The 22126-nt window shown below is 40.1% G+C and overlaps 1 protein-coding gene across 3 annotated transcripts in view; it reads right to left on the bottom strand.

Annotated features, from left to right (window-relative positions):
• Positions 1–22126, bottom strand: part of RGS7 (regulator of G protein signaling 7) — a 2400584-nt gene that overhangs the window by 510755 nt on the left and 1867703 nt on the right. For all 3 annotated transcript variants that reach the window (XM_044058067.1, XM_044058054.1, XM_044058060.1), the window contains exon 8: positions 3792–3866. In XM_044058067.1, coding sequence (XP_043914002.1) covers positions 3792–3866 — 75 coding nt within the window. The remainder of the gene's footprint in view (positions 1–3791; positions 3867–22126) is intronic.

The raw sequence follows: 22126 nt of genomic DNA, 5'->3' as shown, positions 1-22126 counted from the left end.
CGAAGCACCCAATCCCAAAGTGTTCCCCTCGGGCCCAGCTGAAGAGGTCGCAGTACCAAACCCTGAACCGGAGGACAGGGTAGGAAGCACAGTCGGAACCGAGAGACCTCGAAGGGGTCTCTGCTCCGACCATATGGCTCCACTTTGTTCCACCACCACCGACTCCAACGGCTCCGAGGAGGTTAGAGGAGGAATCGAATGTGTTGGAGGGGGGATCGGCTCCAAAGCTAACTGTGCTTGAGCCGAGACCAATTTAGTAAAAACTGGAGATTGGAATAGCCTCTGTATCACCCTATCCAGGTCCGAATCAGAGAGTCTCGATGATTTAGAGGAGGTAGACAATCGAGAAGACTTTCCTCTCGGCTCCGAGAGAGAAGGGGACCGGCTCCGAAACGGTTCCAACGCTATCGGCGCCAGTTCCACCACAGCATGGACCACCATCGGTGCCGACGGAGCTTTCTTCGGAGCCGAGGGGGAAGAATCTGAGCTGCACACCTCCACCGGCTCCGAAGCCATTGGAACCGATGGAGGTGATTCACCTCTTGATACTCCAACCTGCGGCTCTGAAACCAATGGAGCCGAGGCAGGAGGTATCGAGGCAGACCCTTCGACCCTCGGCCCCGAAGTCAGTGGAGCCGAGGAAAAAGAAGTCAATTTTGGCTTTTTAGTAGACGGCTCCGACGGACTTGGAGCCGACGATCATTTCTTTTTGGAAGCAACAGGTGGATCCAAGGCTTCCTCAAAAGAAGGTTTAATAAGCCCTTTCAAAATTAGCTTGTTCTTGCGTTCTTGAAGAACTCTAGAGGAGAACGCATGACAGACGCTACAAGTCTCTTGCAGATGTTTCGGCTCCAAACAATAAACACAGACTGAATGGCTGTCTGTAATGGACATTTTATAACTGCACCGAGTGCATTTTTTAAAGCCTGACTTTTGCTCCTTAGACATAATACAGGCCCTTCAACAAGTAAGTTTTTTAAAACCTGACTTTACAACAACAAGTAAGCACTATAAACAAAATTGCGCCAACTGAAAAGCGCGAGACACACTGGCGCGAGTACTGAGGAAAAAAATTTACCTCACAACAAACAGTCACAGACAAAAAGTTCAACGCCCAAAGCCCTCTAATTTAAATGGGCTTGGCCGAAAAACAATTAACCAAAAAAGTTAATTAAGGCTGAACAGCACTCAAAGGTAGGGCAAAGGCCCTCTAACTTAAACGGGCCTTGCCCGATTGAAAAGAATAAAGTACCAGAAGACACTCAAACACACAAAATATATAAAATAGTAAGGAATAGTAAGGAATAGCTGTTAAAACAGCTGTTTGGTTAATATAGACAAAAACCCCAAGGTCAAAGACCAATAAAGGTAAAAAAAGAACCACTTAGCTCCAGCCAAGTCGAGATGACGTCCAGCTTGTAAAGCTGCAAATGAGATCTGGGGAAGCAGATGTAGTGCATCCTGGGATAGGGAGTAGCCCAGCCAATGAGAGACTTCGTGCTAGTATATTAGTTGCCGAGTCGGAGCCGATCGGCTCTGAATCCATCTGTTATGAATGTAGGCGAGATGGATCCAATTACATCAAGGATATTGGCAACATCCAGGCACTTGATCCCACACAGTCTGGTTTTGTCAAGTGGAGGTCATGCCTGTTAAATTTGGTCGACTTCTTTGAGACAGTCACCAAGGCCATAGACAAGGGGAAGACAGTGTACACCACCTCCCTTGACCTGTCCAAAGACTTTGATACCATTCCCCATGCAGGTATAATAGATAAACCCTCTCAGCTAGGCATCAATCCATATGTTACCAGATGGGTAGCAAACTGGCTCAGTGATAGAACCCACCTAGTCAAAACAGGGGAAGCCACCTCAAGAAGTAGATCTGTAACAAGTGGTGTACCCTAGGGATCAGTCTTGGGGCCTCTGCTGTTTGGGATATACCTCTCAGATCTACAAAAATATTATTGTATAATTAGTTAGTATTGTTATTACATATCATTTCGAATAAAGTGGAAAAAAGAAAAAGAAAAAAGTATGACGATAGAGACAAAATATACACTTCAATTAAAATGATTTAACATGGTATTTAAAACCAACTGGAAGAATAAAATAAAATTAAATTAAAATTAATCATGTAAGCAATTTGGGAATTTTCTAAGTTCCAGTACTCTTTTAAGTGATTAGTAGTAGTTTAGTCCAGGCTTCCTAAAAGAGTTTATCTTTAATTGCCACATGAGTTCACTTTTCTCCAGAATATTCGGGATGTCTCCTTCAAGATCACCCATGTCTATACAATCCAGTATCTGGAACTTAAAACCTGTCTGTCTTTTATGAAGAGCAAGGTGTTTGGCTAGTGCATTATTTTTACATCCAGAGCAGATTTCTGCCAGATGACATGAAATCCTATGCTTAAGTTTATTTACAGTCTTGCCCACATAGAATGCATCACATTCACTGCACCGTGCCCTGTAAATTACTTTTGTAGTATTACAGTCACCTCCTGCACTGGTCTTAATGATTTTCTTTAAATAAGGGCAATAAAAACTATCACCTCGCTATATAAATATACAGAATGTACAATTGGACTGTCTACCTTGCTTAGATTACTTTTGAATACTTAGCAATTCTGTATAATATTTCAAATTATATATTTTTATTATTTGTTTGACTTAGGACGAGTTTAGGTTCACTACTTTTACTACCATTATCTGATCTGATTAATATACAGTGATTAACTAGATATATATGGGTTGAATTTCTTCCACTCAGAGAAGTTTCTTACACTGTTTTGTTTTTAGGACTCACTATACTGGTTTAGTGTGTTGTTTGAGACTTCGGGGATGCCACGGAGATTACTTGTTTTTTGGAAAAAAAAAAAAAAAAAAAAAAAGCAATCCTGCCCTCAATTCCCTCAGTATGTCTGAGTGAAGCACACTGCTGAGTACTGTACCTATGACAGAGCCCTGTGATACTGCATTAGTCCCCTTCCTAATTCCTGGCATTGCTCCTTTTGCCACAAGCCATTATGCAGTACCATGTAATCATGCAGCTGCTTAGTCCTTCAGTCCTGGTTCTCTGCTCCATGTGCTACTGTTTTCTTCTCAGTCTCCTGTGTGAGATCAGATCATAGGCCTTGACAAAGTCCAGGTAGACTATTTCTACTGGATCAGGTATGACTGAAAAAAAAACTCATGTTGTTTGCTGTTCTAGAGATAGCTGTCCTCTAGCAATATTGCTGGTCTTCCCCCAAGGATTTTCTCCATGACCTTTGAGATCACTACTGTTAAGCTAACAGGCTTGTTTCGTCTTCTCCCTTGTAAAAGCATACCACAGTTGCTGACTTACAGTCATCTGCACTAGTCAGTAATCTACTGAAGATTCGTCTGGTTTCTGAGGATTTTTAGGGGCAACTCATCTGGTCATTCTGCTCTATTCTCCTACGGGTTTCTGATCTCTGTGATCTATGGTAGTATATGCATACTCACAACGGAGACACACACACACACACACACACACACACACACACACACACACACACACACACACACACACACACACACACAAACACACACACACACACACACACACACACACACACACACACACACACACACACACACACTGCTGATGTTAAGTTGTTTAAGATTGTGTTACTGATGAAAAACATATGGTCTTTTGGCAAGAATGGATGATTATGACAACAGCAAAAAAAACCTTTTGCTTTCTGTTTGAGTCTGTGGAGGATAAACTCGTCAATTATGAACTAAATGAATATTCTTAAATTCTTACCTTTCTTGTTTTATGAGGGTTCTTCATTCTTGAAGATTTCTTTATATCAACTTCTGTAGTATTTACACAACCAGGCTATAAGTAAAAAAAATAGATGTTAGATCTAACAAATATTATAGACTTGGACAACATTGTAGGAAGCATTTTACATAGATGTACTATGTAATCCATGAAATGAATTATCTTTTGAGACAGAATGGCTTTAAACAATACAGATATGTATTACCAATATTTTGCAGTTATGCTATACATAGTTGGCTTTAGAGTCTTGCTTATGGTTTAGTTCAAAACCAAAACAAAAATGAAGTTGCATGAACCATATTCACAGGTGAACTACTGTGAATTATTTGCTGTACTTAGATGTAAATTTACTGGCTGACTCATTAATAAACATAGTGTGTATGCAGTTGCAGGAATTAAATGTGTGCTTAATGTTTAGTATGAAATTGTGTCATTAGCATGATCCATAAACATGCATCACAGTAATGACATGCCAGCCAATTAGATCCACAAATTTGGGCACTGGTATTCATACTACACAGGCAAGTACTATGCACAGCTACCACAGTGATGTCATCAATTGTATGCCTGTAGGGCGTGCACATATTTGTCACTCTAGAGGTACACTATAGTGTGTGTCCTTTTGTGGGAGTACAGCGGGCAGCCTGCGCAGTGGATGCAAGACACATGCATGTAGAACTCCAGTTCTTGCACAGTGAAGATCACTGTCATATGTGTTCCTCTGCAGTCATGGACATAAGTGATTCATACTATTATTTAGTTGATGGTCCATAACTGTGGAAACATGTTAAAATATACGCTAATGTGGGGATCTAGATACCTGACTGCTTCCACTTACAGAAGCGTGGGATGGACAGACTGGGTGTAGTTGATGAAATGTGCTTTATGTGCACTCCACACTTTGAGAAGCTGTTGTATCAATCTTACAGCAGTAATTTCTAAGCGTACTACAATCTTTAGTGGTGAAGTTGCTCAATTTTCTTATGTTGAGTAACACACCATTACTTGCTCATCAGATAACAGACTGCACTTTTTTTTTTTTTTGCAGTGTATGTCTTTAAGCTGATGTCAGTAAATCCTTCATTCTTCTCTGCAGTGTATTCAATGGTTCACACACTTGTGAATTGCATGTTAAACTGTGGAATGATATTTGCAAGCTGCATAGCTGGACTACAGGTATATAGCTGTGTATGTCTTTGCTCCCTGCATACGGGTCCATCTTTGAATTTCACAAGGTCGTGTAAGTGTCTTGTCTTGTGTACCAGCTCTTCACTACTGTGCACCATATATATGAATCTCAACCACTGTCACAACAATCTGTGAATAAATACACATTTGAAAAATATATGTTGATCTAGTGTTGTTCAAACTAGATTGCATTTCATCAGCAAATATCTGTTTATTTACTTCTATAAATTAAATAAGCAAAGTAACAAAACCCTGCCTGTTTTCAGTAGTGAGTAGTGGGTATTAGGGTACACTGCAAAACAACAGGTGTTGACATAGACATTTAAAGAGAATAAGCTTAAAAAATGGTACAGGATATGTACGAGGGTTGTGTGACAGCGGTGAGGTCTGTGGTGGGAGTGACGGATGCGTTTAAGGTGGAGGTGGGATTACATCAAGGTTTAGCTCTGAGCCCTTTCTTATTTCTAATGGTGATGGACAGGTTGACAGACCAGATCAGACAGGAGCCCCGTGGACTATGATGTTGGCAGATGACATTGTGATCTGTAGTGAGAGTAGGGAACAGGTAGAGGAGACCCTGGAGAGGTGGAGATATGCTCTAGAGAGAATCGGAATGAAGGTCAGCAGGACTAAGACAGAATATATGTGTGTGTATGAGAGCGAGGATAGAGGAATGGTGAGGATGCAGGGAGTAAAGGTGACAAAGGTGGATGAGTTTAAATACTTGAGAGTACAGGCAGGATGGAGTGGGTGGAGAAGAGTGTCAGGAGTGATTTGTGACAGACGAGTACCAGTAAGAGTGAAAGGGAAGGTCTACAAGAGGGTAGTGAGACCAGCTATGTTGTACGGGTTGGAGACAGTGGCATTAACAAAAAGGCAGGAGTCAGAGCTTGACGTGGCAGAGCTAAAGATGTTAAGATTTGAATTGGGTGTGACGAGGATGGACAGGATTAGGAATAAGTATATTAGAGGGTCAGCCCAGGTTGGAAGGTTTGGAGACAAAGCCAGAGAGGCAAGATTATGTTTGTTTGGACATATGCTGAGGAGGGATGCAGAGTATATTCGGAAAAAGATGCTAAGGATGAAGCTGCCAGGTAACAGGAGAAGAGGAAGGGCTCAGATAAGGTTTATGGATGTGGTGAGAGAGGACATGCAGGTGGTTGGTGTGACAGAGCAAGATGCAGAGGACAGGAAGACATGGAAACAGTTGATCTGCTGTGGTGATCCCTGATGGGAGCAGCCAAAAGAAGAAGAAGCTTAAAAAATGGTGCATATAGCACAACAGATTTAATGAGTTTATACATCACTGACTTAAATAAAATACAAACTAGACTACAATAGCTGATTTTATCACCTAAGTAAAATACATTGCTATATACAATGATCTTGGTACACATTGATCAAGTTCTAAAGAAGAATAACTCAATCCAAAGAGAAGCGTGACTTTCCAAAAAGCAATAAAATGAAAGTAGAAATTCAGACAAATATATCCATAGAAATTAGCAAATTGTTTATTCCAACTGTGGCTAATGACATCAGTTCATAACCTGCAGGTAGCTGCTGAGGAGTGCTTTGGCACCGCCCTGTTACAGACATGAATAGTCATTGAACTAGTGTCTGGCCTGTTCATAACCTGTTTTCATTGCCTGACTGAGTGTGGTGGTGTCCTTCAGTATGACCCTGCTGCATGCAGCATTCTGCACATGATTTTATATATATATTGGTCTGGTGTGCAACTGCCACAGCCAAGGGAAGTGGCAAAGCAGCTCCCTCTGTCATCCCTCTCACCAGTGATAATAGCAATAGCGGCCATCTAATGGCAGTAACACAGCAACCTCTGTGGCAGGCTTGTGCTCAGTATATGGCTGTGCAGGCAAAGAGGTGGTGTATATAGTGTACAACTATAAGCCATAACATTCACTTACTGAAATTGTGAAATTGTAAAAACATTTTCAGAGGTAAAACCTGATGCATGAAATGTTACTTGGGGATATGCTGAGTAGTTTATATTCAACTTACACTGTACATCAGACATTATCTACAGATCACAGATTTTCTTTTAATAAATTATTGAGGAGTAAATGTCACAAGTGCTACTTATACTGACAGGGGTTGATTTAAGTGTGTAAAAGCATGTGTTTTGAAACATGTTTAGGGATGTACTGATATTTTTCACTGCTGTGGCCAGAATAGAATATGATGAATATTACATGACACCAATTACTTGCACTGGAATTTTTTTCCCCTTTTGGTGTTCTCTCTTTTTTCAGATACACATAAGAAGTGCAGCATTGGTTATCTCTGGAAAGTGACTTTTGGTTATGTATTGTCTCCCTGTTAATGATATTGAAAATGTAAGTTATATTTGGAAGGTATCATACACAATGTCCCCAAAAGACAGTGTGGGCGATGGCCCCATAGATGAGCTTGATGCTGAGCAGATATGATGACAGGATCTACTGGATGTAGTGGAACCTCAAGACATTGACCTAACCATGCTGTGGGACCTAGACCTTGACTGAAAAGTTCTTTCATATGTTGTAGATGGCTGATGAGGTCTGGCTGCCTTCTTCTTGGAGGAACCTACATGAGTGCCTGAAGCACTTTCTTCAGAATCACATGGTGTGTGGTCTACTTATCCATCACACATGTGGACAGGTCCCTGCCCACGTCCACCTATGTTTGTAATGTCTGTCTGGTAATTCTTTCAGTGTATGCATGTAGTCTGACACAAATGTTGTGTGTACAACCATACTGTGTATGTGCATCATCATGGCATTGTCCCTGGCCTCTACTATTCACACGTATTAGTGAAATTCCTCATGTATAATCTGCAATACTCTAATTATCACTACTTGACTATCAGTGGCAGTAATCTAGGCTTGAACTATATCATGGCATATCTGGTGTTAGGTAGCCAAGGCCTTGTGTGTTTCTGGAGCTAACTGTGAAATATATGTTCACTTGGTACCTCTGTGTACAGGTGTGACAGTGGCTACTGCTACCATTGAAAGGGTACTTTCCTCATCATGAGGGTCAGACTGTGCACAAGAAGTAAGTGTTGAGCTGTGTGGTGTCTCCCCAGTGCTATAATGTTATGTTCACATTTTTATAAGTGTATATGTGTGTGGCCACATAACTGCATATGGAGTTATCTACCTGCTGTGGTATAAGGGGCCCTGCCAGTATACTTTGTGACTATGTGCCACTATCCTCAGACTGTGTAATCAGTGTGAGAGTGATGCCGTCATTGTCAACAGCAATTTTGCTATTAACATCAGCCTGCCGTGTCAAGGCATAGGATGTTGTTGTTTCTGATGCTGACCCTGTGAATAAATATGTTAAAATGTGGTTACTGTGACCTGTGACAAGTGGAATTAGTTTTATATAACAGTAGGATTTCCACACTTACCATGCGTTATTGATAGACATTGTCTTGACCCTAACACTGATGTCATAGTTGCTGATGAAACATGTAAATGTGATATATATATATATATATACATATATATATATATATATATATATATATATATATATATATATATATATATACACACACAGGTATCATGCCAAATACATCTCAGCAAATGTAGTGGAATTAGCTACATATTAACCTTTTACACTGTCTGACTGTAATTGTAGGGGTCTGAAAGTACTGGTGTCCACACCACCTCTGATTCAAGGAGCATCATGATCTGTATCCAAAACTTCTCCCCTTATAGATAGAAGTTACACCTCATACAGCATTACAGGTTAGACTGTGGAAGACCCACCACTACTGCTGCTATTTTGCCTAACTTTTGTCCTGGAACATCTCACCATGTCATTCACTTTTTATATATATTATGCCAAGGTGTGGTTTCTTCACGACTGCATCACTTATGTCAGGCAGTACTTCATCCCACACCTTAGTTTCTCTGCCTATGTTAACCCCCCTTTTCCAAAAAAAAAAAAAAGCGTTTTCAACATATCCTCAGAGCACCCATGAGGACATGATTTGCCCATGGACTGAAGTTGTCTCTCTTGTGTCATGTTCCCTGCTGCTGCAGCATTTTATAATCTGCAATCAGATCTTGTGGCAAAATAGCACATGCCTCCCTTGTATGATACTTTAATGAATAATGGATCATGCGTGCATGCCAGTAAATTACAAAACATAAAAATATGTGTGATAAGCACATGGAAGCATTAAAATTGAGTTGTAGGTTTGAATTTCCTTGGTAGCACTGCCTATGTTCTGTATTTCTATGCTGCAATAGTAACATATATGTGTGTAAGTTGCTGTGAGTGTGTGGTACTCGGTACATTGAATAATAGTTCATGAAGGTCAGAAATTACTTTAATGAAGGTGGACTGTAATATGGTCCTGGGTAGTATCCATTGTCAGAGACCATTGTCTGCAGTAAGCCACTTAACACATGTGGACATCACTGAAAATGACACCTTACACATCTACAAACATGCTGTACCTTATGTAGTTGTCTAAGGCCAGACCTATCTGAGGATGATGGGATTTCCACCTTTCCTAATTTCCCTTGCACAGTCCATAACACAGGAAACATGAATCATTTCAAGCACAGCTTTAAAATACAGTATTTCCTGAGATATTCACACAGAAATTGTAGGGTGCCCTCCCTGTTAGGGCTAAATGGAGACATTTCAGTAATTTCATGTGAAAACCCTTGAAAACACGTAAAACACAGCTATAATATCATATTCAAAGAAGGTTACTATCTAGTTAAATATTTAAAAATAATAAAAAAATGAAGTACATAGGAGTATGGTCTGTCGCAATAAATATCCTGTTATACAAGGCTTTTCCACAGTTATCATTTCAATAGGTGGTAGCCCTGTGTGGGTCCATGTGATGGGCAAAGTGATGTCACACCCTAATGGGCAGTGTTCACACCTTAACAACCCTTCAGGATCTTAATGGTAAAGGTCTTTACCTCAGACATACAAGGTGCAAGTGTCCAAACTTGGGCAATGTTATAATAAAATAGTCACATCTGCAATAAACTATAACAATCAAACTCACTATGGGCTAGCACTTAGAGAATTAAGCTGGTTAGAACTACCAAATCACCTCTCTCTCTCAGCCTACAATACACGGATTCCTCTATAAGCGGGAAAATTTCCCAGCTCTTAACAACTTGATACATTAACTTAAGTGACGTGATATAATAACACTACTCCCCCAACATAAATTTACACTCTAGAAAAAATCACTAATCACTATAACCAACATTGCAGGTGACTCTCTTTATATTCAAATAATGTAGCTAAACTACAGAACCACATCCCACTACCACTGAAATCCATTCAGAAAGCAGATTCATTTAAAACATAACTATAACTTCGCTTATCAAATAAATGGATCTGTTCATGTACATATCCAAGATAAATGCCACTTTTATCTTCACCTTGCTATATCATCAAACTACTTCTCTTCATTCAGAATCTTATGTCCCACAACCCATCCTCATCAGTACCTGAATAGTTTTACTTACATTCCCAGCTATATACATTGCATTATGACACCGCTCACCCCCACTTTAATACTTCTAATATGAACCTTAAAACGTCTCTGAACTTGCTCTATACCCCACCTCTTAACTATAATATTACCATTTTCTGACCTACAGTGTTCCTTTCCCATTTCCATTTCATAGATTTTCTAAGCATTAATTACATGATCTATTATTTGTCTGTCAATCCTATTAATACACATCTTCAATTGTTCATCTACTAATGCATGAGTAACTTTTATACTGTAATAGGTGCCTCTATTTTCATATGAATGTAACTTGATAAGCAAATGTATGTATAACTGTTAACGTGTATTACTTAATACCTGTGCTATTTATATTACTGAAGTGTCTGTTTAAAATGGGTGCAATATACTGGAGCTTTTCTCCCAGGGTCTCTGTTGTAAAGAGGTTTTTGACTAAACCCAGTCAAACAAACCCAGTAAACAAAAACAAAATAAATAAAAGAAAAGCAATAGATACATTACCTCCCCTCACAAACACCATGGTGCCTCTGAATGTGTCAGGTCGGGAATGTTTAGTACTGGTTGTAACAATTTACTTAAAGTTCAGTATCATACCCTTCTTAATGAAAAGACATAACACACTAGCTTTTCTAGGATGGAGACCTTCTCAACTTTGCAATACTTTTGCAAAAGTACTTCCCCAAGGTCCAGTCATAAATGTATACTTTACCACATTGTATATCCTCAGAAAAGCACTGGACTGATTCAGAAAATGAAGCATGGATGGGATAGGAGGTTTTGACATCAATTCTAGCCTTTTTAATAAAGATAATACAAATTGGAGATAATTCACTGCTTTTAGTCATAATGTACACACACATGAGATGAGTAAGCCAAACTTTTTTCCTGTTTTTTTTTTTTTATCATATCAACACAACCTTGGAGGAGATCCAGTTTAAACATGAATAGCACCAGCAGAAACTGGCTTGACTAATATAACTTGCTCATAAGTATGGCAAATTCTGAAGAATATTAAGTGATATGAAAGTATATAACTTTAGAATATGTGGTGACATTGATCAATGCAGTGTTGTGTTTCATTTTGGTTATCATATTCAAATTATCAGTCAATATTCAGTACATAAAAACAGAGATTCATAGGTTTAAAGGTTCATAGGAGAATATTAAGGCAACAGCTTAAGAGCCCTTACAAGCCTAGCCAATATAACCTGATTTTACTCAATACATGCCCCCCAGGGGGAAGAAGATGGAAAGGATTTGTGCCTATCCACTGATTATCTTACGTATTGCTCCTGTTCATAAGGGACTTAGGCACTACCCCAAGTGTGAATTTGTGATTCCCCACCCACTGACCCAAATTGCATTTGAAGAGAGCCAGGGAAAGGCTCTGCTTAACGTGAATAGGAAGCCTGTTCCAAAGAAGGGGCAACCTCTCAGACACATATCTGTCTCTCCATCATTTTTTTTTAAGTTGCTTACTAAATTTAGATCCCTATATACCCGCGGTGGTGGTGCTGTGGTAGCGTTGTCGCCTCACAGTAAGACGCTGTCTGGTTCGATTCTCAGCTAGAGCGTCATCTGCGTGGAGACATGCGTGAATGGGCGTACCTTCGCTTGAAGGTTGTGCATCAGGGCTGGTAACTCGGCATGTAAAAATCAACTACCAATCATTAGCGGACAGGAGTTCCACTGTGGCGACCCCTAACCGGGAAAAGCCGAAAGACACAACAACTAAATTTAGATCCCTAGATCAGGTGACCCTCAAGTTGTTTGACTTGTAGATGTGTAGCAGCTCCATCAGGGCTGGGTTTATGAATGTCTTGTAGGTCAGGCATAGGTCACCCCTTAGTAGTTGGTAGGAGACAGACTAAAAGGATAGAGCTTTTAGTCTATCTGCATAGGATATGTTGTTTACACCCTGTATTTTCTTTGCAAGGAATCACTGAGTTCACTCCCGCTGCTGTAAGTGCCTAGCCAAGTGTATGCCAAATGGTGCACTGTACTTGATTATTGGTCTAATGAGGGTTGAGAACAGCAGGAATATAATTTCCTTGGATCTGGATACCATTCCTTTACACGTAAGTTGTGCCACATAGAAGGACTTCCTCACCACTAGGGACACATGGCAGTCAAAGTTTATACTACTATCTGTATACATAGATCTCTCACTTCTGAGTCCACTCATAGGGGTGTGATACTGTTGTTGAAATTTGCAGGGGTATTTCACTTCCAAAAGTGTATGATAATGCATTTTTTGTATTTAGTTTTAGACTATGATTCTGGCACCAATCATTTGTCTAATGTAGACCCTGCTGAAGGATATCTACATCATTGGGGGATTCAGTGATTCCCCACAGCTTCAGGTCATCAGCAAACTTCATCATCCAGAGGCCTTCCACATTAGCCTTAGCTTCAAAAGAAATATATTACAAACAGGAGTAGTCACAGCACTGAGTCCTGTGGCACATCACTAGTAACTGGCTTCTTGATGGATCTAGAGTAACCCACTTTAACCACATGTGTCCTGTCCATGGGCTAATTAGCTATCCATCTGGTGATGTAGGGATTTATGACCAGTTTTGTGAGTTTATTTATACTACCTGAGTGGGAAATTGTGTCAAATGCCTTGGCCAGGTCGAGGTAGGCAGTATGGACTGTTTTACCTTCATCCATGGCCTTAGTGACTTTCTCAAAGAAATCCACCAGATTCAGTAGGCATGACCTGCCCTTGACCAAGCTAAATTAGGTTGGGACCAGTAGTTGGTGGCTTTTTATGTCATTATTTATCAGGCCCATAACTATTATTTCCATGGTTTTACATATAAGACTAGTCACACATATGGGTCTGTAATTTCCTGGGTCAGTAGATGGTCCCTCTTTATGCTGAGAGATGAGTGTTACTGTCCTCCACTCTATTGGGACAAAGCCAGTCTGGAGGCAGCAGTTAAATAGAGATTCTAATTAGCCTGATAAGTCCTGATTTAAGCTGTTTAAGAGGCAACCTAGTATATAGTCAGGCCTCACTGAAGCCATGTTTTTAGCTTTAGAGAAAGCAGTGGGAACTGTTCTTTGGTGATAATTGGAGGTGGAGTGGTAGAGGGTATTTCTGGGGGAGATCTAGGGGTGATGGGGATGTGAAATTTGAGCTGAATTTTTTGGCCAGCAGATTTGCTATATTTTCCGGCTGTGTATAGGTGATGCCACCTACAAATAATTCCACACATTGTTGGGTGTTACCCTGAAGACTGCAGAGATAACTGAAAAATGACTTATGGTTATTCTTAGCTTTGTAGGCTATTTTTACCTCAAAGTCTACTTTCAGAGACTTGACTAGTTCTTTGATTCACTTCTTCAGACAAATGATGGGCTTTTTGCTCTGTTGTGCACATTCCCTCTTACCTCTCAACAGGGATTGCTTTCTTTTGTTGTACAACCAATTAATACCAGGGGTCCACCAGGGTGGCTTGATTTTGTGGTTTAACCTGTGCTTATTTCAGCCTGGTACTGCTGTTTCTATGCAGTTGTTTATGTGGTCATACAGGGCTTTTGTGTATGCCTCTGCATAAGTTTCTGTGTTTTCTGGATTTGGAGAAACTTGTAAACTAGCTATGCCATCCCTTAATAGGGAATAATTTACCTTAGAGAAGTTCTTAAAGTTTTTGGGGTTAGGTGGGGGGAACTTTTTTTGCCTTTATTTCAGGGGAGACCTCTTTGTGATCTGATCTTACCAGCGAGGACATCACATTAGGTGGGGTGCTGCACTCGCCCATGTTTGTGAGTACCAGATCTAGGTTATTTGTTCACCTGGTGGGAATGCATACTAGCTGCTCCAGGGCATTTGAATTTACAAAGTCAAGAAATCTTTGGGCTTGCATGTTAGTGGTCATGTATGCCTCTCAATTAATGGCGGAGTAGTTAAAAATCACCCATGAGTATGGTATTGGGCTGGATGGTAAGTTATTCTAGTAAATTCAGGTATGTTGTATGGATTTCCTGGTTCTTGGTTGGGGACCTGTAACTAGCTGGAATATACTAATGGATTTTCCTCATGGTTAGTTGGACATGGAATAGCTTAAGCATATCATATTGTGTGACCATCCTTGAGGGGTGCTTAACCTTTATCTAGATAGACACATCTCCTCCTTTTGCTCTTTCATGTTCAGTGGGTAGTTAGAATGTATGAAAGGAATTATAGCTATGCACTACCAGACTGCTTTTCATGGCTTTGACCCATGTCTCAGTAACTGCACAGATGTTATCATTCTCCAGGGTGAGGACAGCTTCCAGGGAGTGCAGTTCTTTGCTGAGATTCCTAGCATTGAGCAATAACACTTTTAGCTTGTCCTGAGTAGCTTTTGCTATGTTGAAAGGTTTGTTTGTTTGGCAATGTCTAAAAAAGGCACTATGGGGGTGGATGATGTTTTGGCCAATATCCAAAAGCCTAGATGTGTCAGGTGAAGCCCATCCCTGGCAAAGCAACATGGCCCATCAATCATGTTCTCCAAGACTGACAAGTACTGGACCCCTTTGGAATGACACCAGTAGCTAAGCTATTGTTAAAGTCAATAATTTTCTGCTGGTATTGAGGAATCATCCTTTGAGATGGAAAAATGTTGCTCAGTGCTAGGCTCATAACTGCTTGTTACACATATTCTGAGAGCTTAATCATGTCTCTGTTCATATTGTCAAGGAGGTATGTCTCAGGTCATTCATACTTACATGGACTATGACAGTGTCATACTGGTACTTAAGGGTAAATGACCTGAGTGTTTGTGTGATCCTGTGAATCCTGTGATAGGCAAGTAACTGTAACTTTTCTCTTATCCAGCCTGGTAAGAGGTACATCAGTGTGGCTCACAATGGAGTCTCCTATGACCTGAATATTGGGTTGTGGAATGTTTTACTTTATGAGCTTGGTAGTTGAGACACAATGAGATGTGGCTTTATGTGTTGTGATAGGAATTGCCTTGTTTGTGTGCACTCAGAGTTTCTGAGGACTGCGCCTGAGAGACCTTTGTGGTATGGGTAAGTTACATGCGAGCACCTCCGCATATATGGACATTTGTGTGTGGTCCTTTGCAGATCTGGTGAGTTATGGGTGTGAGTTACTGACAATCTATATGTTGCTTTTTATGTCTGCATGTGAAAGCCCGCCATATGGTGTCAATATGTAACCACATCTCTCACATACTGTATTTGCCTCTTTGAGAATTAAGTGGTTGCTAGTGCACATAAGGCAATAGTTACATTGCCTCAGGATGCCTATCTCCACCAGGCTGGATGCAGAAATAGAAGGAAAGTGCCCATCCATACTTGTAGGTTGTAAGGTGTACTTGAAAGGATAGGAGTGCAGGGTGTTTCTAACTGGATAAGGGATGTGTGCTTACTTGGAGTAATCTGCAGTTGCAATTCCGAAGCTGTCTGAGCAGCAATAGTCCTGGGTGGTATAATAAAGTAAGGTAGACCTAAGCAATCCTAACTAAATGTGTAAATGCTGCTCAACACCCAAACTATTTGTCCCATGAGTAATGCAGGACTGAGGTAAAGTTCTGAGTTGTTATTTATAGGGACATTTCAACTTCTGGTGATTGCATGTATACAAGGCACCAGTAATTGCCACTGCATTAAGAACAACGTCTTGCAAATGAGAGGCTTATATACGATCAGGTAAAAGCAAGTTTTACACTTACTATGCCCTAAGGCCAATCAGGTAAGCACACAATGAGCTTTCTACCAGAAATTCCCAGCTCATATAGGTGAAATCAGCCTTCCCCTGCCACAAGAGTGCAGATTTTGACCCTTTTAATGAAAAGTGACTGGGTTAGAGCCCAAGTGTAAAGGAACCTCAAACAAATGCCTAATAGTAAAAAACGCTAGCTACAGTATAATTCAGTGTAGAACAGCTGCCCTTATAGCAGTTTGAAAATGCAATTTTAAACTTTAAAAAAGTGGAAAATAAATGAATAAATAAATAAATAAATAGCATAGTAAACTTTCATAGTATAATGAAAATAAACAATGTTTCTAGATGTTTGCATCTGTACCGGGCACTGGCACATGAAGCAGCTCCATGCAAATGTGCCTAATTAATACCAGCACTGTAAATACAGAAAACTAACTACTGAGCCCTCTGGTCAATAACATGACTCCACTTGGAGCCCTTTTGTGTGCTTCCCAACTCAGATAGACTAGGTAAACACCTCCTGCCACTAGATGAATAATCCAAGTCTTAATGAAAAAGGACAGTAAAAGAGTGTCCAGAGTGAAATACTACCACAAACAAACTTAAACTTAAAGAAAGGCAGTAATTGAAAATAACAGTGTACTTTAAACAGCTTATAAAAGTGTGATTATTTAATAAAAGTACTTCATTTTTTAGATATGAGCCTAGACTCAGTCACTCAACTGTGCACGTTATAAAGGCACTAAAACAAGATAAACTGATTAATAAATCCTCCAGCCATTAAAACAACTACTTGCAAGAATCTCTACTGTGTTTTCCCAACCAAAACAGACCAGACCACCACTCACTACCACTAGATGCAAAATCCACTGTCGTTCTTATGTAAAAACACAGGAAAGAGCTTATTAGAGTGTAAAAATGCATTACATAATCCAACAGCTTGCTAAATAATGAATTCAGAGGAAGTAAAGCAGTAGAATTGACAACAAGAGGCAAAATGCACTTTTTGTCCCCAAAATAAGTGCTAAGAAAGACAAATAATTCAATATATAAACAACAGTGTAGAAAGGGAGCAGCATATAAAGCTCAACTTACAGTAAGGATGGGCAGCTTAAAATCACTAAGTTTAAAAAGCAGATCGGGATGGGAGACTGGGTGGGAAAAATAACCAGCAGGGAGGCAGCAATATTTGTAGTTCTTGCTAGAGTACAATACTGAACCAATGAAGTGGAAGGAACTGGAGCATATCAATAATGATTATCTGGGTACATTGGTAGTGAAAGCACAACCTGTCAGTGAAACAATAGCTGTCAGTACTCACATCTTCAGTGCTTCATTGCAGATTGGTTACATCTCATTTTTTCAAATTAAACACATACTAATCCATATCATACAAGAAGCAGTAAAAGCAAGAGCCATGAAGAGGTAATTATCAGATTTCAGTCACTACATTAGTATGTTTATATTAGTATTTGTCCTGTTTGGCATCTACTTTTCTGAAGAAAAAGCCAATACCAAAGGGCTGTGGCCGACAATGTTTGCAGATGACTGCAAGCTAGGAGCAGTCATTGTATCCTTAAATGACTTAGCCATCCTGCAGGTAGGTTTGTCCCAAGATCATGGACTGAAACTGAATGCCAAAAAATGCATTATTATATCCTTTGGGAACTGCCATAATGGCAATATGCCCCTAAGAGTTGACCCAGTTGTTTGGGATTTGGGAACTTATGTAGACAGTGACCTAACTTTTGACCAACATGTGTCCTTGTTGTGAGAAAGTCCTTCTATACTGCACAGGTTATAAACAAAGGGACTGTGCCTAGATCTGGGGATGTCATTGTCCTCCTTTACTCAGCCCTTATTAGGCCAGTCATTGAATATAATGCCCCCTGTGGCATGTATATGTTCAGACACATGCAACAACTGGAACATCCACAGAGGTGCCTTACTAAAAGAATACAAGGCTGAAACAACATGTTCTACATAGACAAACTCAAAGCCCTGTCACTATTCTTGGTATCCTGCAGACTGCTAAGAGGTGACCTGTGTCCTCTGACCAAGTACTGATGGATTTACTGCACATAAGCAAGTCGAATGGCATCTGAGATACACTGTCTAGAGATCTAAACCTCTTCTTTAGCATTAACAGATGGTTTGGAGGGACAGTTATATATTGCAGAGGATACTGCTGCTCTGGAACAGACTCCCCATCCACATAAAACAAAGTTCATCTCTGTCCATATTCAAGCACAATTTGGTTCTATGGAGGGGAAACAGAAACTTTAACCCAGGACTGCCCCCTGTACTAATGGACAGAGGCAGATCCTAAATGCTTTATTTCATGCATGGGTCCCCTCAAATTATCTATGGTATGATCCCAGTTATTTTCATTAGGGGTGATATATACTTATCTACCATGAGTGCAGGGTAAGGTCAAGCTCTGCCCAAATGGGATAAGTTAATTTGAGAAGAAAAAAGGAAACTGGCTACGATTAAAATGGCCCACAAAGGCAGTGAGCCTAGTACTTACTTATGAACCTATGAATCTATGTACAAATTATGTAACATTGCTTAACAGTAATTTCTGATTCAGTGATTAAATGGTTCACTATCTGTTATTAAATAAAAATCAATTGCTTCTTAGCATGTATGTGTCCAATTCTTGTCTCTGAGTCTCTGTCTCATTTCTTTTTTTTAATATTTTATTTTTTTTCTGTCTCTTTTATATTTTTTTCTTCAGGTTAAATATCACCAAGGTAGCACAACCACAAATCTCCCAAGTGTGGGAAGGATATCTACCTCCCTATGCTCAGCTTAGGATGACTTCACAATGTGCGTCAGTGACTCAAGCTCTGTAAGCTCCCTGGCATGAGATGTCTTATACAGTGAATAGAAGAAACCTTGAAATAATTGGGTAAGCTGAAGGCCAGCCGTTCTTAGCTCTGTAATGTGAAGCTTTATGTGGAGGTTATTTAGAGATCTGTGCAGGCTCACACCTGTAGCCTCCTGCTGAAAATGCCCAGTACTGTTTCTGACTTTACTAACATACATCCTATTTTGTACATACCTGCAGTGGTTACTACTCATTTTATGCAATTTCAGCTGTGTGAAATTGCTGTGGGCATTTTGTCAAAGGGCTAAGATTTTCTAAAATCAATGCTACATGTTCCTGCTTGGTGTATTTAAAAACAGGCGCAGCATGCATCCCAAATCTCTGACAAGTTCTGATACCCTTGATAAGTGTAAGCATGGGCCTGTGAGATGAATCATTTACAGGTTACCTGTTTCCATTAGAGACATAGGTGCCAAGCCAGGAAAGAATTTTGCGTTTCCCATCCAATTATCCAAGTTGCACTTGAATTGAGTTAGGAAGAAAATCTGCTTCACATGGATGTGGAGCCTTTTCCATAGATGGGTTAGTCTCTGGGATACATACCTATCTCTCCAGCAGGTCTTATTTATATCACAGGCAAGGTTTAAGTCTTTAGAATGGGGAATTCTGGTACTGTTTGTTTTGTGGATATGCAGGAGGTCAGTCATAGTGAGGTCTGACAATGCATTGTATGCCAGGCATAGATCTCCCCTCAAAAGCCTGTAGGAGACAGAATACAGGGATAGGGCCTTGAGGCAGTCTGCATAGGACATATTACTTACCCCCTGTATTCTTTTAGTGAGGAACCTCTGTGGATGCTCCAATTGTTGGATATGCCTTGTTAGGTACATATCAAAGGGGGCATTGTACTCAATGATTGGTTTGATGAATGCCAAATATAGTGGAACAATGACTTTCTTGGACTTAGATGCCATACCTTTGTTTATAAGTTGCGCAATATAGAATGATTTCCTCACCACTGTAGACATGTGATGATCAAAGGCTACATTACTATATTTATGTGTCCCTAAGTCCCAGACTACTGGGTAAACTATAATGGGTGTGTTGTTAATATGACAGTTACCAGGGATGGATGACTTCCCAAAGGATGCTATTATGCGTTTCATGGCATTTAGTTTTAGTTCATGGCTCTGACACCAGTTGTGAGTCAGCCCCTCCTGGACAACATTTGTGTCAGTGTGAGATTCAATGACATCTCCTAATTTGCGATCATCTGCAAAGTTAGTCAGCCAGATACCACTGACATTGGCCTTGACTTCTGAGAAGTAAATGCCAAAAAGGAGCAGTCCATGGACTGATCCCTGAGGGACTCCACTTGTGACTGGGTTCTTTGTAGAGGTGGACTCCCCAATTCTAACTTCCTGGTTCCTGTCTGTGAGCCAGTTGGCTATCCCCTGAGTGACATACAGGTTTGTACCTAACCTCTTGAGTTTGTCAACAATCCCTGAGTGGGATATTGTGTCAAATGCCTTGGCCAGGTCAAGGTAGGCAGTGTAAACGATTTTGTCCTCATCCATTGCTTTGGTGACCTTCTCAAAGATGTCCACCAGGCTGAGTAGGCATGATCTGCCCTTGATGAAGCCAAACTGGGTTGGGTCCAGTGTCTGGAGGTTTACTATATCTCTAATGATCATCTCCATGATAATTCTTTCCATGGCTTTACATATAAGACTAGTGAGACTTATGGGTCTTTAGTTTCCAGGGTTTGTAGATGGCCCTCCTTTGTCCAGAAAATGATGTGAAGCATGGAAGTATGAATACCACCCTAAATTCTTATATTGAATAGCTTTTCTACCAAAAGGGATGTTTTTCTTTTATTGATTTGTGTTGTCTTTTCTGTAACTTTACCCCACCAGTAATATAAATATTTACGGCTATGGCAATATGCAAAATAAATGTATGCATTGTTGAACATTCAGAGATTATCAGACTACATATTGCTACTGATATTGCAATTCAGAATTTTAACTACTTTCATGAAAACAATGAGAAATATGTGGGGTTTAGTGTTCTGCATCAGTTTGTTTCACCCTACCTAAAGACAGTTTAATACAACTCCATGAAAATAAAGAAACATAGTTTGTTTCAAATCTAATATTGTGGCACATGGGAAATAAATGATGAGATAGTGCAAAGTGCTTTTTTTAGAAAAAAAATTGTCAACTCTTTTCAGTGTTTATTGTTGAGTGAAGTTTGCAGAGGGGTCATGGGACTGACTTATCTTCATCATCATTACCAGCCCCCCGCCCCTTTCCCAATTCTACATGGGGGTCTTGGTGATGCACTGACTGTTTACATTTCGCTCAATGATCCATTCTCTTAGCTTCTTAAGCAATTATACCTATCAGTTGCAGGTCTTCTCTCACGCAAACTACCTATTTCTTGACTGGACATCCTTGTCGCCTCTTGTCTTCTTTCTGTTTCTCCCAAATCTTCTTTAGCAAATCATCTTCTGTTTTTTTATTTTGCACACTTTACTGAGCCACCCCAGTTCTGTACTCCTTTATCTTTTGTGCAACTGAGGATATTATGACTTCTGTTTTGATGTCCTCATTTCTTTATCTGTCCCACACAATGTACCCTATGTGTGTCAGGAATTTCATCTCCATCACTTCCAGCTTTATTAACTGCTATACCTTTACTAGCTATATTTCAGTGCCACACAGAAGCACTGGTTGCACCACTGTTTTGTACACCTTACTTTTAAGCTTCACAGGCATTCTTCTGTTATACAATACCCATGACACTGTATCAGTTTGTTGTAGTGACTCTGATTCTATATTTGACCCCCTCATTCAGACTTCCCACTTTCTTAAACCAATCATCCCAGATACTGGTATATGTTAACCTGTCTGATTATTTCTCTTTTTATCTCAGTTTTCAGCATCTTCTGATTTTCTCAGTCTGCTGTTGTTACTGCTGTCTTGTCTGTATTCAGTTTCATTGTGCGTACCTTAAGTTTTACATTTCAGTCCTCTGCCATTTGCTCACATTCCTGTTCAGAGTCTGCTTGTAGTGTCACATGGCCTGCA

This window comes from Protopterus annectens, chromosome 1.part2, assembly GCF_019279795.1.
Source record: "Protopterus annectens isolate FY-2018-M chromosome 1.part2, PAN1.0, whole genome shotgun sequence".
NCBI classification, from domain to species: Eukaryota; Metazoa; Chordata; order Ceratodontiformes; family Protopteridae; genus Protopterus; species Protopterus annectens.
This window is presented reverse-complemented; position numbering and strand designations above follow the sequence as displayed.